This window comes from Lepidothrix coronata, unplaced genomic scaffold (genome assembly GCF_001604755.1).
Source record: "Lepidothrix coronata isolate B3197 unplaced genomic scaffold, Lepidothrix_coronata-1.0 Scaffold0, whole genome shotgun sequence".
Classification (NCBI taxonomy): domain Eukaryota; kingdom Metazoa; phylum Chordata; class Aves; order Passeriformes; family Pipridae; genus Lepidothrix; species Lepidothrix coronata.
In genome coordinates, this window is record NW_016690180.1 from 9,614,841 (window position 1) to 9,642,705 (window position 27,865).

Sequence of the window (27,865 nt, forward strand, 5' to 3'; positions counted from 1 at the left end):
CACACACCTTTGCATGGGGGGACAGCAGGACAGGACCTTCCCGAAGCAGCCAGAATCCCCTTCTTAAGAAGCCCCTGGCCATGTCTAGTGACTTATTTACATTTCAGACCTGCAGAGCTCCACTGGCAGTTAGTCTGTTGTAGCTATTGTTGTCTGGATTGCTGCAAAGTATACTTTTAATTCTCATCTGCTTGCACAAAGAAAATTAATTTGCATGGCCCCAGGAACAGTATTGCTGACACAAGGGAATGGAAGTAAGTAATTGGTGGCACAATTACAATTACAATTGGGTTCCTTAAGACAATGTTACAACCACTGTTACAATCACGAGGAATCTGTAGTTTTCCCACTGAAGGGAAATGGTTTGTCAAAATTGATTTTGTATAATGATCAGCTGATTGGTGAGACAGTCATTAAAATATCTTGCTTACTGTCAGAAAGGGAGATTGTTTCATTTGCCATTGTCCTGACCATATGAGCACTAAAAAATTTGGGGGAAGGAAGGGAAAGAGAATTTATCTCTTCCTAAAGAATTATTGAGATATACAAGAAGAGGGGTCAGTCTCAACAGAACCTCCAGGAAGACTTAAATGTAAAGGCTATATGTATTCCCAGATTTTGATCCACTTTTTTTAAGTCTACACATGCTTGTGTAAGAGCTTGATCCTGATCAGGTACTTAAGATAAGCTTCCTCACAGTTTGAAAGCTGGAAGACACAGTGAAAGAGAACAATCTCTTAAAGCTATCTGAGTATTGACACATAGCAATGTTTTCATTTTCTTCATGCATATCAGTCTTCAATAGCTCATAACTGGGGCTAAAAAGGGGGAATTACCTTTATTATTCCCTGAAAACACAGTTTTAACAATTAACGGGCAAACAAGGCATGGGTTTTGTATCATAATAGTAATACTTAAAACTAGAATAGTGGAATATGGATGCAATGTTAATTTCAACTATCAGGGGGAAATTATACTAAATCTTAAGCTAAATAGTGAGTTGGTTTGGGGGGTTTCCAGTATGTTTAATGAGGAGATGACGATGGTGATCCTGAAGTTTCTCTGATATGCCAATAACAGTAAAATAGATGAACAGTAATAAGCCCCTTGGACCTTTTTACAAATCTTTTTATATGAATCTTTTTTCTATGAATCTCATCAATATTTTAACTGAGGAAAAAAAAAATCTTGAATTTATCCCCCTTGCCTCCCCACTAATTTTGTAACTTTTTTAATTTGGAACTTTTTATTCCTGTTACTAATCTTTTTTGGAAAATACCACATTATCATAAAATCTATATCAGATTTATTTGATTCCCAGACCCTCTAAAATGTTCTGATTGACTTTGTAGTAAGATTCTATGGTACAAAAACTGTTATAAAGAATATGTGCTGTATAATTGAAATGCTTGACCCAAATTCATAGAAACAAGGCATGCTGTAAAATATTGTCTGTATGAGATGTCTGTATGGCTTTTCATAAGGAATCTAGCACATACCTGTATGCAGTTAGATTGTACTACTGGAAAATTCTTTCTTTTTTTCCTTTTTTTTTTTAGTACTACGAAATGGTGCGTGGGAGATTGTCCACTGGGAAAAGGTGTGTGTCTTTATTGGTGGCTTTTAGAGCATAATGCATACTTAATATTTGCTTTATTTCTGCAAATAATTTTAAATTATAAAAATTAACTGATGTTATGGGAAATGTGTAATCTTTTGTATTTTATTTTTTGTTTGTTAAGGTTTGCTATTAATGCCAAGGTTGTGGGTGGTCGATCCCTATATAGGCCATTCACTTAAGAGTTGGACTTGATGATCCTTTTAGGTCCCTTCCAACTCAGAATATTCTCTGGTTCTGTAATTTGTCTCTCAAAACATACTTTGAAGTCAGGTCAGTTTTGATGGCATGAGTCAGGCAAAACTGGTGGGCTTTAAGTTCAGTGAAAATAACTTCAAGAGTCTGGTGGCAAAATTATGCACTTCCTTGGTATTATTTGGTTTGCCAAGGCAGAAACCTCTTTCTGGAAACTAGTTACTTTGTGTATTTGTTGAACTTCCTTGGCTTAAGTCATGAGAACTTTAAAAACTATTATGCAATACTTAGGAAGGGACTCTTAAAGGTAACTTCCAAGGACTGAATGTTATACTGCCTATCTAGTCACATAGTCTTATTGGTTTCCATACCTAGAAGCTTGAAGAAAATTTGACCCACAGTAAATTGGAAGCAAAATTCAGATGAAGCTGGCTTATACCTTTGAAGAAGCAAGGATAAGGCATATAGTGTGATGCGACAAAATGGTGATCTTAAGTGAGATTAATTTCTTCTTTGACCCAACTTCAGTCTTCCAATAAAGTATTTTACAAAACTAGCAAAAGTAAAGAGCTGCATGCAGAAGGTCAGAGTTAGGCCTATTAAAGATTAGGTTTCCAAAGAGTTCCAACGAATTTTGAGTACAACTCCAGCTGTACAATCTGTATTCTCTGTGTGAGTTTCTAACAGTCTTTTTAGCAAATTCAGCAGGTAAATATTTACTGTGCTTAAAACAAGGGGATAATATATTTTGTTTGAGACCATTAACCAATTCCCAGTTTTCTTTCAGGTAGATGTTGGAGATATAGTTATAATAAAAGGCAAAGAGTATATACCTGCTGACACTGTACTGCTCTCATCAAGGTAGAGATGCCCACTGATGCTTATAGTGTAGAGGCTGGTTTCTCTACCCTGCATTTATTTATTTGTTTATTTGTGATTGCTCCAAGGAAATAAAGAATAAACAAAAATGATGCTGTTTTGAAGTATAGTCTTTTGTTCATTCAGTCATGTATCATTTAAGGCAATGTTTCTTCAAACTGTGACAATTGCAGTTTTGAAATTACACTGGCATTCAATTTACCCCTAACAAAAATTTAGTTATTTGTTATTTTGTTGTTGGATATAATATAAAAAAAGCTGGTTTTCTGTCTAAAAATTGGACATCAACTGCCATACTTAACCAGGTTGGCTTTTTGGTACGTACCCAACAAATTGCGTCCCACAAGTAAATCAAAATAGATGTACTACAGGGAACAAAAATGTTTTTTAACAGATATAGTCACCAATTTGATAGTTGAATCAGGAAAAAAAAAGTGAATATGAGATGTGAACCATCAAATTAGCACTGTCTTTATAAGCTGAACCTTCACTTTATTATCTAATATATTTATTAGGATGATTTCAGCACTAAAAGCAAGACTTAATTTATAGCATGGTATGCTGTGACTCTTTTACATGGACAATCAGAGGTTGTTTATCATCATTTCCTTGGACAGTTTTATTTAAGAAATCCACGTCTTATGTGGAAGATGCACATTTTTCAACATCTATTTGATCAGGTCAACAGACAACATATTCTAACAGTACTTTTTAATGAATAATATTTAAATGTGATCAGTTGTATTTTAATTTGTTTTCTGGCACAAGCAGAAACGTTACATATATATGAATATGATTTAGGTATAAACCGTCTCTGATCCCACTGAAGTTAATGAATCCACTCATACCTACAATTAATAAAGTTAGGATCTTATGTGTGTCTCTTGTCAGACTGTAGTATAGACTAGTACATTGTTTATTCTGTCTTCCATTATATCTCAAAATTAAGTGTAGCTCTTTCTAAAACACTTCTATTAAATTATTATCAAATGTAAGCTAGTTGCCAGATAATACTGTAAATTTTTCCCACAGTCTGTCTTCAGTGCTAATGTTTGCCATAACTTAGCTAGGTTGTTATTGAGTGTCCTCTATAAACCTTTTACTTCTGTACTTTGAGAAGCATTTATAAATTTTATTAGTGCTTCTCCATTAAGATCTTCATAGGCAATACAACCATGCAGCAAGAACACTTGTTCTGTTGGCCTGATAATAGCTTCTGTCATGCTAACCCTGGTGTTTTGCAGGTGGAACAGATTGCATCCTCTCTGAGCAGCTTCTTCATAATCTTCCTGAGTAATCTCCTAAATTTGAGTCTGTGCCTAGGTGTCTTCACAATTTTGCCCTTTTGGATTTGGAGGATGCTTGCATCACAGTGTTCTCCAGTTGTGGTTTACACACAGAAAAATACCAAATGCCTGAAAAGCCTACTTTACAAGCCTTGTTCCCCCTGAAGGAATATCACGTGTTGATAAATTGAAATAATAGTTAGCTGCTATTTGACTTGGTCAGGACTGTTACCGTTTGTTTAACCTCACTTTAATGCCTTTATCAGAACACGTTATGTGTCCACCTATGACCATTACTCACCTTGAATTTTCCTGTCAGGTTTTCTTCTACGATCCAGTTTACAGTGGGGACTCTTTGAATCATGATTGCTTTTCTGTGCCCAGTTCAGGCATTTCTTCCAACTAAAACTTCCTCATTAGTTATATTACTAGGATTCTGTTGCAGCCTTCCTTGCAGGAGAGAACCCTACATTACCTCTAATTCCGCCTGCATACCAGCATGTACTCTCCATCTCTTATCCCCACGTGGCCATGTATTCTCCAGGAAGACAGTCTCATCAATTTGCTTTTCAGGTGTTTACTGATGCCCAGTTACATCTTACTTTTCAGAAACAATGCAAGTCTGTGGGCCTAGTTTTAATTCAAACTAATATTTCGTTCTTTTTACCAGCAATACTAGTTTTTGGAGAACAAGAGGATCTTAATTATTTTAGAAAACTATGATTCTTACTGTGGAAGGACACAAACCACTGAGATTTAATTCCATATGGTTCTTGCTAGTTCAGTGTTCACAGAGATTTACAAAGCTGAAACAAAATACACAATAATTATCAGCATGTTTGCATGAAACAGGTAGTTGTCACTTGGCTCTTCCGAAAAGTTGATGGAAAATCTTTTGTTGTGACTTCTAGTTTTTTATTGATGTATGGAGTGGCTAGAGACTTCATCAGTTGAGAAATAAGCATAACAGTTTTTTATTTTTACTGTACAATGTCATTGTGTTCTGCATCTTAAAATTGCTGCCTTACAGTAAAACAATCCACTTGAGTAAAAATGAAAGTGTTTTAGCTCTTTTCTTTCTGACCTGATTAAAATAGATTTTGAAAAAATGCTCATCAGACATTTTAATTAACATGTATTTTTTCAATAATAATTTTAAACTCTGTCTTTTTGTCTTTGTTCTTTTGTTTTGTTTTTGTTTTGTTTGTTGGGATTTTTTTCCCTTGTCACTTATTTTTCTGTTCTAATCATTTCAAACTGGGATGTGTAGGTGGCAGTAGGGGAAGTAGTGAAAGTGACCAATGGGGAACATCTCCCAGCTGATCTCATCAGTCTGTCTTCAAGGTTAGAATAAACTAGTTGCACAGGATATGTGTATGTGGGTCCTCATATACCAAATATGAACAACACTGCCATGTTGATAATCTCTGCTATGCTGTTCACCTTTCTTCAACAAAACCTACACATTTATAAAATTAGGAAGAGTTCAGTTGAAAGTACATATCATTAAAGCATAAACACATGCTAACACTCCAAGGAATGAGAATCTTTTTCAGTCATCTTTGTTTTTACACTATTCCCATGAAATTTTAGCAGACAAGTTTTCATTGAATAAACACAGTTAAACCCCAGGATAAATATATGTTCAATTCCTTAGAGCATATTAAGAGAAATATACATGTTTCTACCAACTCCCTATTTTCAGCAAAGAATATAGTTTAATGTTGGTAGGACTGGTAGAGGACCCTCTGCACAAACGTGGATATTGCACAGTCTCTGCTGCATGCGATGACAAAAGCAGCGTTGTTGTTGTGTATTGTGACAAACTGCATGTTTCTTGGACACATCAGCTTTATGCTATTGTCTGCACTGTTACCACACTTTGTTTTTCCCTAACCAATCAATGGGCCTGCCTTGATCTAACTGTAACTTACTGTGGAGCAATCTGCTACAGTTACTACAATTAAGCATGTGTCTCACTTGAAATGTCTTTGCTGCCTTATTCTGTTTTAAAAGTGCTTCAAGAAAATATTGTTTGTTTTTTATTGTTAACTAATAAAAATGCTAGAATTGTGATAATGTCTTATACGGGTGATTCCATCCAAACAATCTGAATAAAAGTTATTTATATTTTTAGAGAAGTTTGCCAAGAAGAAAACACAGCCTGAAAGAATCTTATGATAATGATTTGTCACATTTTAATACTTGTACTTTGCAAAGTTATGTTAGAATAACCTACTTAACATGATCCTGCAAACAATCTAAAATTAGTTCATTTATCAGTAGCCACTGTTGCATTAATAAAGAAAATTTTAAAAAACATTTGATGCTTGAATTTCATGTTAGAAAGAAGAAAACATTAGAAGCTTTAAAGTGGCATAGAGATTAAACCTTTATTCTTTTAAGTTTTATTGTTTATTTGGTCCTTTTCAGAATCAAAACTTCTTTCTGTCATAGATTTAAGTAGTAGGTGTTCTGTCCTCATGCCCAGAAAATGAGAGCTGACTGGAGTAACTCAGAAATCCTGACCTGTTAGGCCTGTTCTTGATTATTATCTACTTGCAGAAAAGTAATTTTCTCCTTCTGCATCTCTGCTTTCCTAGTTAACAATTCTATCCTGATTATAATATGATTTAAAAATCTGGAAATATTTTACAAAATCTAAAATCGCTGTTCTGTTACACATCAAAAACATTATATTGGAAAAGTTAAATCCAGGGAATAAGCCATTTCTGAGTATGTGTCAAATAGATGAAGTATTCAAGTAGTAATGTTGTAAAAAGTAAAACTTTTAGTTTGTAAAAAAGCTTTTGAAATTGCATGAGGAGGATATAATTCAAAAACTGTATTATGTTGTCCACAATGTAGACTTTTTTTGTAAGAGAACCGTTTGCAAGAAAATTTCTGTGTCTGAACGACTGTTGCCTAGTGTAGTAGGCATTACGAATGCCACGATCACTTGTACCCGGATCTTAATCCTGTGTATAAAGATAGAAAACTTTTGCTGTGCACAGCAATTTTATCAATGTTTCATCTAAGAAAATAAGTTTTGGCAAACTTTTCTGAAAATGTAAGGTACTGTTTGTTTTTACAGATTTGGCTGTAAATTATTCTAGTTCTGAAGATTTGATCAGATAAACCTGTTTGCATAAATAGGTATTACAAGATTACAGGAAGTTTATGGATTTTGACATTATAATTTAAATTCAGGAATTTTTTTTCTTGATAGTGAACCCCAGGCCATGTGCTACATCGAAACATCTAACTTAGATGGTGAGACAAACTTAAAAATTCGACAGGTAGGAATTTCACTTTTAAGAATATTGCTAATATTATTTTTGTCTATTATTGCTTATAAAAACATTTTATTACATTAATGCCCATTTTAGAAGACTGTGAAATTTTCATGGTTTGAATAAAAAGCTATGGGCTACTGGCACCATAAGAGCAGAAGAATGAATGGTTACTCCTAAGTCATTCTTTCTGCTTTGATTTAGGTATTATAGGTAGAAATGTAAGTAGTTTGAGTATTGGTTTTGTTTCTAGAGAATAGATGAGGCAGAAGCCGTGCAGAAAGCAGCTGATAGTGCCAGTATTGTCCATTAGGGACAGGTAGGGAATAGCAGTTTTTGAGTGGCTGCACTTTCTCTACGCAGGGACAGTCTTGCTGAGCTATGAGATGCATTAGACCCTGTCTTGATCGTGGTATTTTGAGATACTGAGGTGACTTTTTCACTGTAGCATTCAGCAGTTACAACAAAGTGTAGCTGGCCCATTTTGCTCCCACAGGGGTACTTGTTTTCTGGTCTTGCACTATCGGATTTATACTACAAAGATTTATAATTACTGATTTCTAATGTCATGACAAATTAATTTTGTTTACAGGGTTTGTCACTAACATCAGAGATAAAGGACACAGAAAGCTTAATGAGACTTTCAGGCAGAATTGAATGTGAGAGCCCAAACCGACATCTCTATGACTTTGTTGGAAACATCCGACTGGATGGGCATGGGTATGTAAATACAAGGAGTAAGATTTCAGGAGATTCAGTCTATCAGTAGATAGCTATATGTTGTTTAACTACTGAAGTTAAAATATGAATAATAAATCTTTTTTCATTTATTCCTTGCTAGACTTTATTCTTTTAAAAAACTAGGGGGATAAAACCTTACTTCTAATGTCTACAGCTGAAGTTGTTGCACTAGTTGTCCTACAGAAAGCAATAGCTACTAATAATAGAAGAGAGTGCTAATCTGATAATTCTGAAATATGTATGTAGTAACTCACTTAAGCATCTCATCTGTTATAGAAGCTGAATAGAAATAGTTTCTTGTCTGGTTTTTTTATTGTTGTTTTCTTCTGTTTAAGTCCAGAGTGGAATGGAGTCCATCGCTGTATACCTCAAATTCTTCTAATTTGATAGCTGAAAGACGTTTAATGCCTTAGGTTACTGAAAGTATGTTCCTTTCAAAATAGACCACGTGCATTTACAACACACATGCTTGTAAAACTGCTTCAAAAATTCTTAAAATACTTAAGTGCTTACCAGCTACTGATATTTGGAGTCATCTGTGAGTTCACAGAAGATTCATTGCTAGATTCAGAATTATTGAGTTGTTCGTTCCCAAAGATTTACAGTATTTCTTATTTATTTGGTAGGAATTTGTTCCTCCATACCCAGTATTATTCATGTTTGTGATTTTAGACTAATACATGTAGTACTAACTAATTATTAAATACCTCTTTTTATCCCCCTTAATATTCCATTTTTTATTTACTGATTTCTTACAGATCCATTCCAGGAGTTTTCAGTCGCAAGAGTGTGGATCTATTATAATTCCACTGTACTTGTCATTAAGAAGAGAAAAACATTTACCTGTAATTCTTCTCTGAAGGTAATAGTTATAACAGATCCACACATTCATTCTTCCTCCCTGGCTAAAGGGAAAAACACACTTTTCTTTTGAATCTAATAATTTAATTTTTAAAAATTTATTTAAAAAATAAATATTGAATGTGCTGATGGCTTTTATGGCTCAAGAATGTGTAGGAGTATGCCATCTGCTGGTCAAGTAATTTTTCATTTGAGAAATTCTGTTTTGAAATATTTTCACTATAGTTCCTGTGCAGTAGGATAGTTCCAAAAGTGTGGCTCTAATATAATATTTACCTTCAGTGAAAAAGAATTGCAGGTAAGTAACTCTTTTTGGATCCTGACCTTACTTGAACCTGAAAAATCAGGGATGAGTTCTTTTTCTGTCCATATTAGAAGTAGCAGAAATTTATCTAATAGATATTTATTTATCCAGATCTTTAAGACCTTCCTACCAGATTATGTAGATCCAGCAGTTGTGATTTAAACTTTATCCACTACCATCTTAACATATTTGCAAAAGAAATAGAGGATACTGAAAATATATCTCCCTCTTCTTTCACTTTATGTAAGTCATTGGAGTGCCATAAATGTTGCATCTAGTTGACTTTTTCAGTCTTTTTCCCTTCATTGGAGAGCAATTAAAAAAAAAAAAAAAGTTTTGTTTTTTTCTTTTGGATACTCTGTGTTCCAGAAGGTAGAACACCACTACAGTTATTTTGCCTTTAGCTAAATCTGTGGACTAAAAGAGGCAAAATTTCTCTTGCTATCCTCAGCTTTTGAGTGAGCTAACTCTTAACTCCAAAGTGTGCAACTCTTTATTAAGCTCATGAATATACAGAAGGATGTCAATTTGGTTTTACTCCATGAAGACAATTAGCTAGAGAAAGGAGAAGAGTTCTTTAGCCTGGATTAATTTGAAATTATGACTAGGCAGTGGCTTGGATAATGGTGAGGGCATTGTGCAAAACAAGGGCAGATACTGGTTATCCAGACCTAAAGTAAATTCTTTCCTGAAGACATTCTTAAAATTTTTGACAAGAGTACACTTGTTAACAAAATCATTTTGGTATGTAAGCTTTCAAATGTGTCTTAGAAATTACCATCTCTTTATATACCCTTGACAGCTCTGTCAGGAAAGTATTCTGGAAGGATATTTCCCCGCTGAGAGCATCGCTTACTGAATACTACCCAAACATGTTGCTGAGAGTCATTAGTTATGTAGAATACAAGAGAAATCACATGAGTTGGATCAGTTTTGAGAACGCTGAGACTGGGAAATAAGACACTTGAGATCTGTCAAGTCATCACACCATGACCTCATTAGAGAGTGGAGTGTGATGACAGTGTTGAGGATTACTAGCATAATATCTGGCAGATCTGAGCATTCCATGCCCCTGGTTGCTTTGCTGTCTGTTTTCATCTCCTTGGTCTATGCACAAGTTCTGTTGGAGACAACTTCCACTGGCTGCAATCCCAGTTCCCTTCTGATTGTCTTCCCACTAAAAGACTTGAGGATAAAGTCCTGTCCAAGTTGAAGAATGGTATCCATCTGAGAGCCACTGTCCTGATGGAAAAAAAAATCAGTGTATTCTGCAATAGAAGGGACTTTACTACATATTCTTCACAGTTTTTAGAAAGGGAAAACAGAGGAAGATCAGGAAGTGGCAGAAAGAGTCTTAGAACTCACCTGATTCTTGAAGGAGTACAAGAATTAAGAGTTAAAGGTTTTGACTTCTGCTTTCCTCTCATTTATAGGAGAAGGGACAGAAAGTCTTTTGGCATTCCAGAGAAGGTCCACAGTTCAAAACGTTTCCAATTTATCTATGGGAGACTTGCATAAAGCTGTAGAGAGTTATTTTCCTTTCATCTTCTGTGGCATTTGTGTTAGTGTTAATACACTGAAAATCTCTCATTGTTCTTGGAATGATAGGTAATCCTTATTCCTTAACTGAAATGTCTGTCTTGTGTTGTTGAATGATCCTAAAGCCTTAGAATGGTTCTGATCAAGGAATGCAGATAAATACAAGTGTAGAAGTAATCTTTGTTGGCAACAGGGGTCTCTCTTAATGATTCTTGAGTAATTCAAACCCTAGAGGTCCTTTTCATACTTGAAAGGACATTCAGTCTCCTGATTTTGCCATGATATGAACACATCTCAAATACAAGAGCAGCAAAGTTCAGATTTAGAAAGTAAGTAAATATTGGTAAATATGTTTAATATCGGTAAATATGTTTTAAATTTCAGTTTTCTTTTCCAGTACATTCTTTTAATGCAGAGCCTGCACCTAGAAATTGTTTTCCTTGGCAATATCATTCAGCATTTCAGTTGCTGAGATATACTTTGTTGCTGGGGAGAACAATTCCTTAAACTGTCTGTATGCTCTCTGCTAGTTTCCTAGAAAGTAAGTGAACTAAGCTGTAGTGGGGTGATGATTGTTAGTTGTTTGGTTTTTATAGAAAAGCACTCAAATATTTTTCCAGAATAATTTTTTCCTAGTTTCTCCAAGAACTGATTCCAAAAAACTTGTCATTGTTAATTTTAGGAGAGGAATAATGTGTTGTTTCCTCTTTATTTGCAGTCTTTGAATCTTAAAAGGTTGTGTAAGAGGAGGGAAGGGGACATGATGATCCAGAAGAAATTATTACCTGAAACTCGCTCACTGAGACTGACTGTACTCTCTGTGCTTCCCAAAATGTTACAAAATATCATGGCTTTCTCAGACACTTTTTATCTTATATATCAGAGATATAGTTGCTGTCATTAATCAGTTTATTTGTGAACTTCATAATGTGTTGGTTTAGAGACAGTAGTTTTAAATAAAAATGCCAAATATTAGAGCACTTTTGACAAGTCTGAACTGGTAGCTGGTATTTATAGAAAGAAAAGCGCCAAAATGGGGCATGATTGTCCAAAGAAAAGAGGAATAATGATCTAATATTTTTATATTTTAAGAAAAAATTTATCTACATTATGAGGTCAGCTGTCTGAATTTAAGACAGTTAAATGTTTCCAATGTCTTCTGAAGGTTTGTTGCTTCTTTACTCCATGCAATTCTAAAAGAATAACGGAAAAAGGTTTACCTGGTTTTGCAGTTAAAGGAAAGTGCATGAAATATTAATGTGAATGTTAAATAATTGTGTTAATAAAGGATATTTATTTCACTGGAAGAGTGGATTAAGCTAAGAATTCACAAAATTACTTCATGTGAAAATTGCTTTTAAACATAAATTTTTTTAGGAGAAAATGTAGAAAAAAGCTTTGTAGTCATAAATCACAGAAAAATTAGACATTTTTAGTTTCAGTATGCTTGCTTAGTAGTACCATATCAAAATTAGTAATCCATAATAAAAATTAAGTGGTAGTAATATTTTTGCAAACTTGTTTTAAGTTTGATTGGTTTAATGTTAAAATGACAAACTCCTTCCTTCTAGTACTGTTCCACTGGGATCTGATCAGATTCTTCTACGAGGAGCTCAATTGAGAAATACTCAGTGGGTTCATGGGATAGTTGTCTATACTGGACATGACACAAAACTTATGCAGGTTTGTCACTTGGATTTTCTCTAAACTGTTTTACTACCCTAATTTACCATTCCACAGTACAGAAAATCCCTTCAGAAAACATGGCTCGATTCAATATAATAGTACAATGTCAGTAATAGAGTGTCTTTCATATGAACTAAAACCAATAAAAAGAAAGCAAGTTCTTCGTTTTTTTAGTCACTTAGTCACAAAGTAGCTTTTCCACTAGTGAGCATATTAATTGATTCTATTTTGTAACTTCTGTTTTGAAAACTGTTTTATTAGCAAGTCGGATCATCATAGTTTTCCGGTTTCTCTTTTTTTATTTTTGACTGCTCCTAAAACTTTGAAGCTTTTCTTGTGGAGCTTTCTTTCAAGTACAAAGGTAAGCATTCTTGTCAGAAAACAAAATGAGGAGGGAAGAGACTGAAATTACTTTGCCTGGTGTGTTTTGAAATACCAAAATTGAGATGCATTTGTTGAGAAAAAAGAATGATTTCAGACTGGTCATGGATGTCTTATTTATTACTTTCCCTTTTTGTAAAATAGTTCCTTGGGAAACTGTGTTTGTATTAGCAGTTGTCTTCTACAGCACTGATATTGTATATGCACATTCATTTTTAATGCTTACTGATATCTGTTACTGTTATGAGTGTTCTGTGTGATTGTTTAAACTGCTTCTGACACAAATCTAAAGCTTTAATTCATAGATTTATAAGCTGCTTTTTTTTTAAGTAAAACACGGCATTTTTATGATGATGTATTTGGGAGAATATTTAGAAAAGGATGCAGTAACATGTAATTTGAAAAGCAAGAACCATTTCACTGCATCTAATATTTAATAGCCGCTTTTGTTTTTTGTATTTTGCAGAATTCAACAAGTCCACCTCTTAAAATGTCTAATGTGGAACGAATTACAAATATTCAGATTTTGATTCTGTTCTGCATCCTTATTGCCATGTCTTTGATCTGCTCTATTGGTTCAGCTATATGGAATCGAAGGCATACTGGAAGAGACTGGTATCTTGATCTAAACTGTAAGATGTAAAATAATATTTTAGTATTCAATTGCCATTTGTATTTGGAAAGGAGGATGATTGCCATCCTTTGCACAGTGGGGTTTTTTGTCACTCTCTGTTCTGGTTGTTGACTGAAGTCATTAGGCTAGGTATATCTCAACAAGTATAAAATTTACCTTGTTGTGCCACCTGAGGTCTTGCTGAATTCAGGATGGGTGAGATTTGTTGTTCGCCTCTACATCTTTCACTACATCTCTGCAGCTCAGCAAAGTCTGTATCAGCACTCCACTGGCATGAACAACCAGCTTCCTAAACATCAGACTAAAGCCACTTTGAGATATTAGCAACAGATTACATTTAAAGCTGCAGTGACTTTTCTGAGTTTTTAAACTCACTTCTCCCAAGAAGTGATGCTGTAGCTTTATGATTTCTAGTATACAGAGATATAGCTAATTATTGGCTGCAAACCTCAGATCTTAACAAACTTTTTGTAAAGACAGATAGTAGAGGCAAAAAGTTCTCATCTAACATATACTGGACAGCTGTGCTTAAGACGGATGCAAGACAGTGTGATGTTATTTAGGCCTTCACGGCAGCGTGCAACCTACTGACATAGTTTGACCCTCTGTGAGGAAACTAAATTTAAAGAAAGTTTTCATTAATATATTTTGTGGTCAATTATTTATATTTCCTGAATTTCTTATTGTGGGCCTAAAGCTTTCTTTACTTAGGCAGGAGAACCAGAACTAGACTTTCTGCTTCTGAAACAACAGTCTTGAGTACAAAGCTTCTGGATGTAGTCATCCGAGTAGGGATTATAGGTGTTTGGCCAGTTTAAGAAGAAAAATCTTGGCATTCTGATTTGAAGGCACTCAAAGTTTTTGTGTCTGCCTTTAGGACGAACTGTTATTTACTAGGAACCTTGCTTCTTTTTAATGCTGAGGAAGAAACTTTTTTGTTGTTTTTTTTTTAATTAAGACAGTTTTACCAGTATCTGAATATTATTTTATTTACTAGTAGAAATAGTTAAATATTCTTCTTTAATCTTCTTTAATCTCAGTAGTCATTATTCAGAATATCAATGTCATGGTGAATGTTAGCTCTCTGGTTTTTTATGTATTTCATTTGATGCTGGAATTTATATTAATGAACATATCCAAAAGCTTCTCTCCTGAATCTTAGAGTAACAACCAGATCCACATTGCATAGGCAGTGGAAACCTATCTGATGCTGTTTTTCTGTGAGATATTTTTGAATACAGACAGGCAGGCTCCATCTTTTACCGTTTTGCTGTACTGGAGACCAGACTTTCCCATTCACATTCTCTCTGAGGTGCTACGGTTAGAGTTATCTAAAATGAATATGTAGTATAAAACTGCTTGATATATATGTTAATATTCACATTTCCAGTTGTTTTAGAACTTCCATTAAACTCTCTAATTTCATCTCTTCCTTTCATGGAGTGTGAATGTACCTTTCTCATAGTATTTGCTGGGTTGAGGGAGAGTATACAATGATGTGAGAGTGAATAGAGAAAAAATTCATTCCACTATGTATTTCCCCCTTTCACAATATAAAACTGTAAAATTTTGAGTTTAGCATTTGATTGTGTATATAGATATTACCAGATTATGACCTTAAAATATAGCAAAAGAGGGAATGACTGGTAAGTTTGCTTTTCAGAAATAAGAGTAAATTTGAACTCCACTATTATAATAGAGATCCATAACTCTGAGGAAGGTCATATTTATAGGAAAGTCATACTATAATTAATTCCAAAGTTTCTTCTTAAACTCAGAACATTTTAAAAATCAACAGTTAATGAAATATTCTGAATACACTGTCTATATGTACTTCCAAGTACAAATATTCATTTAATTTGCTCTGGTTTTTGGCAGATGGTGGAGCAAGCAACTTTGGATTGAATTTCTTGACTTTTATCATTCTCTTCAATAATCTTATTCCAATCAGCTTGTTGGTTACGCTTGAAGTTGTTAAATTTATCCAGGCATATTTCATAAATTGGGTAAATATTATTTTTATAATATCCATTGACTTCTAAAATCAAGTGGTTTACGAGTAAATGAAATGATGGATTGCTTGTCTATGTATACCTTTTTTTCAGACTTTCTTTAAATGTACATAATAAAGTATGCTGTTTATTTATTATTACTGGACTCTGAGAAGGTAATAATAAATTGTTTTATTTATTACTCTTATACCTGCATGAGATTGATTTTTTGAAGCATGTTTTTGTGCCTTTTTACTTTCTTGTTATTGATATTCAGGTATTAGTTTCATTCACAATGATCAGAAGAAAGTGTTTTGCAGTCCTGGAGAATTTTGTCCAGTTTCATTTCTTCTTTCTAAACTTACCCTGTGTTTTGATTTTTTTTTGGCATTTTTCTGATTTTTTCCCAGCACCACCATAGTTTAATGGAGTGGGATTTTTTGTACAAACACAGTGTCTGTTAGTATTATCACTTAGGAAATATATAGACTTCATTTTGGCATCCTTTAATTTTTTTTCTTAATGAATTAATGAGGGAAAGAAGGATTTATTCTGTTTACTCTGTTTGGAGTGGGAGTGAGATATTCTCCTTAGAGCCACGTAAGCATGCCTTCCATTTTTCTGTTTTTTCCAAATGCAAATTAATCATTCCATTCTGAACACTTGAATCTGATAGCCTGATCAAATGTGTGAAATAGATTATTGTATGTGAGATATGTCACGCAGATATAGATAATAATGTATGTGGAGTAGCAGGTGAAGCATATGCTTTTAAAAGTTAAATACTTTTGCGAACGTCAACTGGTTTTGATTTCTTAATTTTTTTTGTCCTATAAAACAAATTGTGGACAAATAGGAGAATGCAGTTAAAATCTTCCTTTATGTTCTGTATTTTAAAATAAATATTCAGTAAGACTCGCCCATTTTGAATGTGTAGATTGCAGCTGTTTATATCAGAAATATGAAAGGCAGTTTTAACTTCTCACCCCATTAACATTTAATTTGTCTTAATCTAGGTCTCTGGACATTTATCTTAAACATTTTCTCTGAGTGTGTGTAGATCATATTGGTGTGGAGAAGTTGGTCATCTGCAATCTGTCGCACTATGTTGCTATACTTCACAATGTTTTAATCTTTTACTGTATTTAAAAGTAAATTTTTATGTTTATTTTTTATCAAGTAAAAAGAAAAAAACCCGCACCACTTACAATGTATCTTAAATTTATCTTCATGTTTTTATCTCAAGATATATTTATCTTGATACCTAGAAATGCTTGGTTATGCATACAATAGAAATAAATAAGACTGACTTCTTTCTAAGAGTTAGTGTAGTATTTTTGCTTGTTGCTAAATTCATTTTAGATGCATGAGTACAACAGTTTTTCAATAATACAGATCACGAGAAATAATCTGAGTAAAATCTCTCATGAGAAAATCTTGTTTCTTCTGGGGACTCTTAGAAGTGACCTGACTGTGTCCATGGCTTGCCATGTTGAAATAATCTTAAGCAGATCTATTCCTGTTTGGTCTTTTCTTCTACACTTGGCTTTTCTATTTATGTACCAGATTTTTTCTAAGAAGTTATGGAAGACTAATTTTTAAATACATATATTTTTTCTTTTATCGGTAGGACATAGACATGCACTATGAACCTACAGACACTGCTGCGATGGCTCGTACTTCCAATCTCAATGAAGAACTTGGACAGGTAGAAAAAAAATTACTAGTTCTAACCCTGTGTATTAAAATTATTCATGTGAAGACTTGTTTCAAAGTATATTCTTGCCTTCATGTTTGCATATTTCTATTTTCATCGTTTTGTCAGATAGTTTTAAAAACACTTTGCAGTATAAGCAAATTACATTTTTGAAACCAGTATTAAATGAACAATCAGTGTATCAGTGTGGATTTGGTAATCACAGGAGATGGAAGTGCATCATTAAAATTACAAAATCAGAGGAATTTTGAGCATTAAGGCTGTCTGTGGCACAATATTTAGTCTCAGTGTATACTGTTATGATGGTGCGTCTTCAGTATGTCATTTTTTTCCACACACTCTACCTTGCTCAGAAGAGACAGTGAGTATTCTCTAGGATTGAATCACAATTGTATACATGTCCTCATTTTTTGCCACTGAAGATTGGAAGCCATGAATGGAATGGGAGCTCATGGCTGAATTAAGCCCTGAAAACTTGGGTTTATGGTGGGTTGACTTGGACTGGATGCCAGGTGTCCACCCAGCCGCTCTATCACTTCCCAGCTGGACAGGGGAGAGAGTATCCATAACTCGTGGTTATGGATAAGGCAGTTGATTAAAGCAGAAGCAAAGCAAAAGCTTGCCCGTGCAAAAGCGAAGCAAAAAATAACAAGTTTTATTCTCTACTCCAATCAGCAGCGATGGCCGGCCACTTCCAAGAAGCAGGGCTTCAGCACACATAATGGTTCCTTAGCAGGCATAAAAGACTGTAGGGCATTGACCCTGGCTGGATGCCAGGCACCCACTAAAGCTGCTCTCTCACTCCCCTCTGCAACTGGACAGAGGAGAAGAAAAAAAACAACGAAGAATTCATGAGTTGAGATAAGAGCTGGGAGAGGTCACTTACAGATCACTATCAGCAGCAAAACAGACTCAAAGTGGGGATATTACTTAAATTTATTGCTAACAGGATCAGACGAAAGAGTGAGAAGTAAAATAATCTTAAAAACACTTTCCCCTCACCCCTCTTTCCTTTCATGTTCTCCCTCCTCCCCCTCAGTGGTGCAGGGGGACAGTGAATAGGGGTTACAGTCAGTTGTTGTTTCTGCCACTGCTCAGGGAGAGGAGTCCTTCCCCTGCTCCCGTGGAGTCCCTCCCATGGGAGACAGTCCTTCACAGACCTTTCTGGTGTGAGTCCATCCCACAGGCAACAGTTCTTCATGAAACTGCTGTCCTGTGGGTCACTCCTCCATGGGGTGCAGTCCTTCACAGATGAGCTGTACCAGCGTGGGTCCCTCACAGGGGCCACAAGTCCTACCTGGGAGAAACCTGCTCCAACATGGGCTTCCCTCTCCACAGGCTGCAGGTCTCTGGCAGGACCCTGCTCCATCTTGGGCCTCCCACAGGGTCACAGCCTCCTTCATGCATCCACCTGCTCCAACATGGGCTCCTTCATGGGCTGCAAGTGGGTCTCTGCACCCCGATGGTCCTCCATGGGCTGCAGGGGCACAGCTGGCCCACCATGGTCTGCACCACAGGCTGCAGGGGCCTCAGCTCTGGTGTCTGGAGCACCTCCTTTCCTTCCTTCTGCACTGACTTCATTGTCAACATTGTTGTTCCCATGTTCTCACTCCACTCTTTCCTGGCTGGAATTCTTTCTGCGCAACAACCTTCTGTTCTTAAATATGTTATCACAGAGGCATTATTATCATTCCTAATTGTCTCGGCCTTGGCCAGTGGCAGGAAGCCCATCCTGGAGCTCGCTGGCATTGGCTCCAGCAGACGGGGGAGGCTTCTAGGAGCTTCTAACTGAAGCTACCCCTGTAGCTCCCCCACTACCGAAACCTAGACACAAAAACCCACTACAGGGGTTAATTCTTCATTTTGCTTTAGAGTTCTCTTTTAATACTGTAAAATCAGTTATACTTTTCGCAAGAGATCACTTGCTGTATGTTCTTCCTGTTATGAAAGTATGACTTTGTAGAAGTGTGTCTGAGGCACAGGGTAGTTCTAGAAGCACTACATGTTATATTTGCTGTTTCAGTCAATTGTGTTTACAGTCTTGCTTTAAAAACATGCTAAGTTTTTTGGTACACTGGTGATGGGAAACTCTTTCTCTGGAAAAATATTTACATGCTTGTTTAATTGAATTGTATTATAAACACAAGTATGCACATTGTTGCATTTCCTAGCCTAGAAGTTTTCATAACTAACACTTTACTGCATGAGAATGTAAAAGTTGTTTCTAGCTTTCCAAAAGCAATAAATAATAAGATAATTTTAGCCATATAGCCAAGAAGTCTTAGGGACTAATACTTAAGAGATGTACCTTTTGGGAAAACTAGTTGAAGATTAACATGTTCTGTGACTGGTCTGCGTAGAGGACAGGGCCTGTGCCTGTACCTGCTGGGCTTAAGATGTATGTGCAGAAAATTTTGTTCTTTTCTTGGCCTTAAAAGGGAGTACAAGCTCCTCTAGTGGATAAGAGTCTCTGTTGAATCTTAACTTTCCTTCTCTCTCATTTTACACAGTCTGTTTTTTCTGTCTCTGTAGTTAGTTATTCAGATTCCCAGACACATTCCTTCTTTTTGACTTCAGTAATTTTTGTCTTTATTTCTTAGGTTAGTCATAATTTTCATTCACCATCAAGAGACAGTCAGATTTCTTTGGATCTCCACTTTCACTTTTTTGACAGATTCTTAATTTGAGCAGATTTTTGTAGGGAGACCAGAGGACTCTATTAACAAAAAAGAGCAGGTTTCTGCTTCGAAATATATGAGGGCAGCACATAATGAAGAGAAGATTTACCCCAAGAGATCTTCAGGTTTTAAGAAAGGAAAAACTTTGGTGTTGGGAAATTCCTGCAATTCCCGCTTTCCCAATCTGCCCCCACCCCCCAAAAAAAACAATTTGAGGCATAAACCTGGCACAGAAAATTTCTTCTAACTGCTGATTTGGCTAAGTCATAATTCCTTGGAAAAATTATTGCTAATACATAGCCTTATTAGTTCCAGGTAGAATATAGCTCATCCCTAATCAATAATCTTGGGATTTTTTTTTTAATGAGAAATAAATTTTAATGAATTAAAGCTGAAGTTTACCTTTGACTAATAGAACCTTTGATTCATCACAGATTACTTCATTTCTTCATATATTAACTTTTTTCTTAAAATTAGGTTTAAACTAAATTTAAATATATCACAGATTCTTGTATTTCAGCTTTGAATTTTAGAGTAGTAGTTTCTGGAATGGATAACATTAGGGAAATAGGAGACCTGGAGTAGGTGGAAAGGAATATATGTCCTCTATTCCTGTAATTTGACATTTCTAAACTGTTGCTTTTTACTAATGTTTTGGCTTTAAGAAGACGTTTCTATGTGAAAAAGATGGGTTTAGGAATGCATATAGATACTTTTTTTACCATATTGCTTTCTGTCAGAAATTTAATGTTTTGCTAGCAGAGTCATTGGTCTTCACTAGTTTCTTGCTCTTCAATAACACACAGATTGAGGGATAGTTAAGTATAGTGCAGGTTTATGTTTCCTGACGTTTCAGTTGATTGATCTGTTTGGAAATGGGTATGAAGGCTGTGCAACTGCCATGTTTATGTACTGGTTTTATTGTTGGGGATTTTTCTGTAAACTGTGAAAATTGCAGAACCGGTAAAAATATTTAGTGTGTTGATAGTCGTGAATTGTACTAGATGTGTCGCTAACTGCCAAATGTTGATGTATGGTGAATTTTATCATTTATTTAGGTCAAATACATATTTTCTGACAAAACGGGTACCCTGACATGCAACGTCATGCAATTTAAGAAGTGTACTGTAGCAGGAGTTGCATATGGGTAGGTATTTTTATTCACTTTCTTTTATCTGTGTACCTCTGCCTGTTCATAGGCATCCATGCATTAATGCTACAGTTAAAATAAACTTACACCTGACAACTAGCAGTCGGTTTGTTTGTGACTATGAAATGTCACTTGCAAGAAGTATAAGCACTTCTGTCACGACATCTCCTTTTGCAAAGAGGAACAAAAATAGAGTTGATATACCAAAGGCTTTCTGCTGTAAGGCAACTTCAGTATGCATGTTTTGGCTGTCATATAGTCTGATTAATGTTGTTACATAATAAAAGCCTGAGGGAAGACTTGCAAAAATTTGGGGTTTTTTTCATTTATAAAGCCTCAAGATAAACACCATATTTTTGCAATATTCATTGCAACCTAGGCACTATCAAATTAGTCTGTTGAAAAGTTTTTTTTTAGTAATTTAATTTCATTAACTACTTTTTTTTTTATATGCAGTCAATTCTTTTAGCATTTGTGATTCTATTTCCTCTCCCTGTTTCTATTTTCCCATGCTTCTTGTGCAGCCATTGCCCTGAGCCTGAGGATTTTAGTGTTCCTTCAGATGATTGGTAAGCTCTAAAAATAATTTAGTTTGTGGTGTTTTTTGAAGATTGAAGTTTAAAACCAGTGAGCGATATTTTTAGAAACAGAGCTAAATGTGAGATATTTTACTACTCAGAAGTTGTTTTAGCTTTGAATTGATGCAGACTGACAGTCTTAAACAAATTTATGCCATCCGCATTCTGTGGCACTAGGTTGTGTACTCTGAAATAGAATCGCTAATAGGGTCACTGAAATATAGCGCAGTTGTTCCACTGGCAGTCCTGTACAATTCTGAATTGCTTATTAGAGAGAAACTTTTGTCATTTATTAAAGTATGTGGTATTATGGTCACATAATCACACTTTTCTACTGTTAGTAATATGTTAGAAATAATTGCTAACATGTTTGGGAAAAAAATCCGTATTTGAAAGTGGAAAACCCAGTAATATTATTTTTAATATTTTACTTTCTACAGATAATTTTACAATATTAGTACTGCCTAGTTCTTAACCAAAACTGAGATTAGAGCACCCAAATACTCTTGGGACCAACATTAATCTCTAAATGAGGACCTCAGGAAAGAAAAAGTCCTGGTTTCCTTTCTGCTGCCATCTGCATGGTGCCTTCATCATACTTTCTTAGACTAAATATTTGCAATATCATTCAAAACACACTCAGATACTTCAGGGAAGAAATGTCATAATCAATATTGTATTTGTTGAAAGTGACAACAAGGTATGTCACACAAAATTATAATGTGTTGTCATCTTTTGTTTAAAATGTTTGAAGGAAAAGTAATCTTTGCTAAATTAGAATTAATAATCCTTTGTTTAGATAAAAAAGAAAAAAAAAAAAAAAGAAAAATTCCCCCCACAACACACAAAATGTGGTATGCATGCACACCGAAAATCTTACCTGACCTGAGATCCTCATTTGCTGTAGCAGCAAAATGTTTCTTAAAGATATGTGTGCCTAACTGCATGGGAGTGGTTCTGTTAAAATAATGCAGTGTTTACATGAAATTAAACATGCTTGCTTCTTAGCTATTTATGAAAATAGACTGGTTTTGACTAATATACACATAAAAATCTTTATAAGCACATCTGAAATGGATAAACTGGTATCTGAACTGTAGTTAAAGAAAGAACTCAAACCAGTACTTTGCTTTTATAGGCATTGAACATCTTGTAAATACTTACAAAATAAGATACTTAATAAATTTCTTTATGTATAAATCTATTGCAGTTAATAAAATATGTTTGTGACAGTAACATTTCTAGTTCTAAAATTACTAATGTACTAAATCCCAAGTTTTTTAAATCTTTATTTTTTTTGTATTAGAAAGAATTGTTTTCCAGTTTGATACAACGTATACTTGCAAATTTTTTCCTTATTTTAGCACTGACAATCTGGAAAATTTCTGTCAGAAAGCTTTAAGAAAACAAAGCTTAAAGCTTAGACTCTGAACAAATATAACGTGTCTAAAGATGTTAACCTTTGGCACTTCAAGATGTATTTGCCTTGCATTTAAAAAAGAAGTCTTGATGAATGAGAATGCTTCAAATTTCTCAGTTTAATTAGAGTTAGAAAAAGTAGTCCTTGTAGTGGCTGTGTAGAGGAGGTTCTGCATTTTCTATTCCTCCATGGTAATTAGTGCAGGATTAAAACAGCTCACTTTTGGTTTTCATATGGAATCTTTAGACTGCCTTTGATATATATGGCTTATCCTTGAACTTAAATCACCTAATGTGTTTATTCTTTTGTATGATTATGTGATCCAAGGCAAGACCCAAAGTAAATTGAAGAGGAAAAAAAAAAAACAAAAAACCTTTCCTCCAGCTGGGTTCGCTGTTTTCTTTCACTCAAATTCAAACTCAACTAGTTTGTCCTAATGCTCAACAGTAAGCTGCAGTAAAAAGTCTTTGTAGAAGTATCTACATTTTTGAGCTCTCAACTTCAGCCAGAATATTTGTGCATTTTGAGAGATGTTAGTGCATGGTTTTACTTCTCCAGAACCATCTTCTCCTTGCATCTCTTCAGTCCCTACTTCACCACTGTTGCTGTGTTTTCTTTATCAGTTTCATATGTTCCTTTTTGGTCATAAGTAATAGAAAACAAACCCTCTCCAAGGAGACTTCTCTGATGTCTGAACTCATTTGTTTACCTCTTTCAGAAGCTATCAGACTTCCTTTTCTACAAACATTTAGAAACCTTTTCCAAAACTGCTAATTTTTTGATAAAATGTCATCTCTTTGGGCATTTATTTTCCTGAAACCCTTATACAATCTCATTCTAGAGATCAGAAGACAAGAGGGCACAGTCTTACATTGTAGATGTTATTTTTACTTCAACCTTCATTACCTAAAGTCAGCAGAGAAACTTTCCTGGGTTTAAATATATTTATATATATCAAAGTTTCCTTAAATTAGATAAACTTTGGAGATGTGAAACAAGTACCTTTTCAATTCTTTTTCTCACAGTATGTGATTGCAGCCTTTACTGTAACAGCTATAACCCAAAATTTGTCTTTGAATTATTTGTATATAAATTGTTAAAATGATGCTAAAGGTGATCTCTCTTTTATTTAATTATTTCCAGGCAGGGCCCACAAAATGGAGAAGAAAAAACATTTAGTGACTCATCATTACTGGAGAATCTTCAAAACAATCATGTAAGTTATATAGAAACAATTATCATTGGTTTGTGAGATCAAACTATTGCTTTCAATAAGTTAAAAGATGATGCCCCTAGAAGGAAGATAAATACTGTATTTACACAAAATCAGCATGACCTCATGGATACTTTTATAATTGTTGCTGATACATGTTAATTAGGTCCAGCTCTTTTTTTCCCCCTCTTTTTTTTTTTTTGATGGTGTGATTCAGATGTTATAAGTCTGAAGTAGCCTTGTGTTCTTCATTCTGTGTGTGTTTTAACGGTAATCATGCTGTTTATATGATGTCATGACATCCATTAAAGCTTTCAGGGTGAGTTAACTTACCATCCTGACATGACTTACCTAGGCTTATACAGGAGTCAAGAGTTAACCATATATATGGTTATATATAACAAGCATGTGTGTGTACATGCTTCCATTAGGTTAGATCTTCAGTTCAGATGATGAAATGGAACAGGCGTTTTGGAGGCTGGCATTTGCCCCGAAGAGATAACACATTTCTCAGGAAGTTAACAGCTTAGCTTATGAATGGACTAAGAAACAGTACCATCATTACCACTTTCTGTTTGTTGTTTGTACAGAAAATGTTTTTATCTAGTCATAACCAAGAACACCTACCTTAAACAGTATGGAAATAAATTACTCTTTTCTTTCCGTGAAATGTTTCTTCCCAGGAGGCTAGTTCCAGTTTAACTGGCAAACCATGAAGCATTTTTTTGTTATAAATGGGGCAATCTTTGATGGTAGACACCTGACTGCAACTCTTAAGTGTATTTAAAGTAGAGGGTACTCATACTTACATGCAAGAGCCATTTGTATTGTGTTAGCAATTGTAGCATTATTTGAAAGAGGCATTATCTATTACTGCCCTTGTTTAAGTGTCCTTGGTGTGCAAGTGTTGAATCTTAAAAGTTTTCTCGTAGATATGCAGTATTAAATGTGTATAATATAAGCATGAGAGCTATAAAAATGCATTTTTAAAAATCTTTAAAATTCGGGCACACATTCGAAGAGTGCTTTCACTACTCTATTCTAAATGTGTTCTGAAGTGCTTTGGAAAAGAATATAATTCAGCCTTCTGAATACCTCTTCGGGGATCTGGAGGCCCTCAGTGGAAGAGAAAAGGAACTTGTCCCCATTAGTGTTTCTGCATTATGGAATTAAGTTAGGTTTTCAGAGATTATTGTATTTTATAGAGTAATTGTAATGTTATTCTTAGCCTGCTATTCTGAAATACTATAAATATGCTACAAGAAACCCTCAGCTGAGGTGGCAGCTACTTTGAGGGGGAATGCTGGCATTTCTTTTAAACAACTATTCAGGAGTCAGTTCATTCATTTTGCAAATGTCAGCTGTACTAATAAGATTCTTACCTGTATTCTTCAAATCCAGTCAACTATTCTGATTATTTTCCCCTCTTTTGGCTTAATAATTTTAAATTTTTTCAGCTTTGTACACTTTGGAGTGCCTGATACATTCATCTAAATGTCTTTCTTCAAAAGCAGACTGTCTGATTTTGCAGCATTTTCTCTGTGATTTTCGACTGCTACATCTTTCTAGAGATTCTTAAAAAGTGTTGTCAAATATAGTATTAGACAAAAGTAAAAAAAAATTCTTTTTAGTAGAAAACCCAACATCTAAAGAAACTTGTATGAATAAAGTAAAAATCTTTTAATACATCATTCAAACTTACCTTCCCTAAAACGTGCTTATTTGAATTATTCTATATTTCTTGTTACCTAATTTTGATTGTTATAGTAGGAAATGCCACTAAATTCTGTTTATTTAACCAGTATCTAAGTACAGCAGCAGGAAGTTATTCTGTATGCTAAAATTAGTTTTTAAAGGAAAGAGGAAGAATCTTTCATTAATTTTTTTTTTACTATTATTTGTCCTTATCTATTATTACATTTTAGTTGTTTATTGCTTGAATGATTAATCCCACTCTGATGTCTTTTCTTTTCTTAGCCAACTGCACCTATAATATGTGAGTTTTTGACAATGATGGCAGTGTGTCATACAGCAGTTCCAGAAAGAGAAGGTGATAAAATTATATATCAAGCAGCATCTCCAGGTGAGACTCAAATAACTGAGTGAATATACAGTAAAGTGTTCTATCAACTCAACAAGCAAATTTTATGCAGTTTATTGTTTTTTGAAGTATCTTCCAAAATTAAAAAAGACCTATCCCTCAAAAAAGAATTGGTGTCATCTAAAATCGTTTTTGTCTAAAAAGGATTTAGACTTTTTAAATTCTCTTTAGAAAATTCATATGAATGTCCCATGGATTATGTAACGGCAAAGAATAATTAACCATACAGCAGTACAAAGGTGTTGTCAGGTTGCTGTGGAATTCTAAAGGAACTGCTCAGATGTAAATAAAAATCCAGTCAGGAGACAGATTGATGTCCTTGCTTGCAAACGTGTTCTGTACTTGGTAACCATGATATTGATTTAAAAGAGAGACTGTGTAATTGAAACAGGAATGTTTTTTGTAGGATGAAAGTTGTGATAAGTTCTATTAGAGAGTGAAAAAAGATTATAGTGCAAAAGGTCTGATTCAAGCCTACTGTGGTTCACAGACAATTTTTGAAGTCAGGAAATGATGAAGCAAGGCAAAATGATTAAAATATGCTCAGCTCTGCTGAGCTTATGCATTATAAGTTATGATGGGAGAAATTAACACAAAGCACAAAGGGTCTTCCCTGTCTTCCCCAGCTCCCAGGTGGCTATCTCTCTAAATTCTGTCCTTTAACAGCTGGAAGACAAGGACAGAGGTAGGACCATAAATAAAGCTAACTAGCTTGCCATGTTTTTAAACATGGCAGTGTTTTATTGGGCATTGTAAGCAAATTCCATTGTGACATCCTGAGCCACTTGGAGAGAACTGATGACTATTGGAGGCGAGGTTACTGGTTGAAATGTTTCCTGACTGTAGACATCGAAGTTATCTATGATTTACAGGAATAACTTAACACTCTTCTCTTCCAAAACAAAACTTAAAGAAAAACCAATGTACCTTGTCCAGTGCCCTACTGAGGAAGGTTTGAAGAGGATGATCTTCTTACTGAGCTGAGGGGGAACTAAAAAGTTCCTTTTAGGGCTTTTCTCTGAACTGTAAACTCATTTCATTGGTTTTAACAGGAGAAACAAAGAGTTCTTTCCAGCAGCACACCTAATTTTAAAATTCATAAGGGAAAAAGGAAGTCAAAAGTAGAAAAGCTTGGACTGTGTCGATTGAATCATGGGGTGAACTAAGAGTTTTCTGGTACATTTGTAAACTAACTATTTAACTTGTTGCAGATGAAGGAGCATTGGTCCGAGCAGCCAGACGTCTTCGTTTTGTATTCACTGGAAGGACACCTGACTCAGTAATCATAGAGTCTGTAAGTACATTAGAGTAACATTATAATTTACTGTACTTACTTCTGCTTTATTTAAATACTCTGTGAATAACTACATCCTGATCCATATGTTTTGATATGTTGTTTGGCTGGTTTTGGTTCTTTTGCTTGAGTTGTTTTGGATTAATTCCTACCTTTTTTTTAATTTTGGGATTGTGTTTTTTTTATTCTTCAGTTGGGACAGGAAGAGAGATATGAACTGCTAAATGTCCTGGAATTTACAAGGTAAATGGCATGTTTTGTACTTATGTCTCTTTGTGAAAATACTTTATGAACCTCTCGCATGGA

The 27,865-nt window shown here is 34.8% G+C and overlaps 1 protein-coding gene across 4 annotated transcripts in view; it reads left to right on the plus strand.

The window, feature by feature from the left end:
• ATP8A1 (ATPase phospholipid transporting 8A1) overlaps positions 1–27,865 on the plus strand; it is a 114,332-nt gene that overhangs the window by 22,004 nt on the left and 64,463 nt on the right. Inside the window, exons 6-19 of one of the 4 annotated variants that reach the window (XM_017834849.1) lie at positions 1,560–1,600; positions 2,601–2,674; positions 7,208–7,277; positions 7,864–7,991; positions 12,288–12,399; positions 13,250–13,415; positions 15,296–15,423; positions 17,039–17,116; positions 20,862–20,950; positions 21,478–21,522; positions 24,095–24,167; positions 26,142–26,247; positions 27,477–27,559; positions 27,753–27,802. In XM_017834849.1, the coding sequence (XP_017690338.1) occupies positions 1,560–1,600; positions 2,601–2,674; positions 7,208–7,277; positions 7,864–7,991; positions 12,288–12,399; positions 13,250–13,415; positions 15,296–15,423; positions 17,039–17,116; positions 20,862–20,950; positions 21,478–21,522; positions 24,095–24,167; positions 26,142–26,247; positions 27,477–27,559; positions 27,753–27,802 (1,243 nt within the window). Of the gene's footprint in view, positions 1–1,559; positions 1,601–2,600; positions 2,675–5,248; positions 5,323–7,207; positions 7,278–7,863; positions 7,992–12,287; positions 12,400–13,249; positions 13,416–15,295; positions 15,424–17,038; positions 17,117–20,861; positions 20,951–21,477; positions 21,523–24,094; positions 24,168–26,141; positions 26,248–27,476; positions 27,560–27,752; positions 27,803–27,865 lie in introns of all 4 variants that reach the window. The other 3 variants (XM_017834911.1, XM_017834988.1, XM_017835085.1) reach the window with 3 other exon arrangements.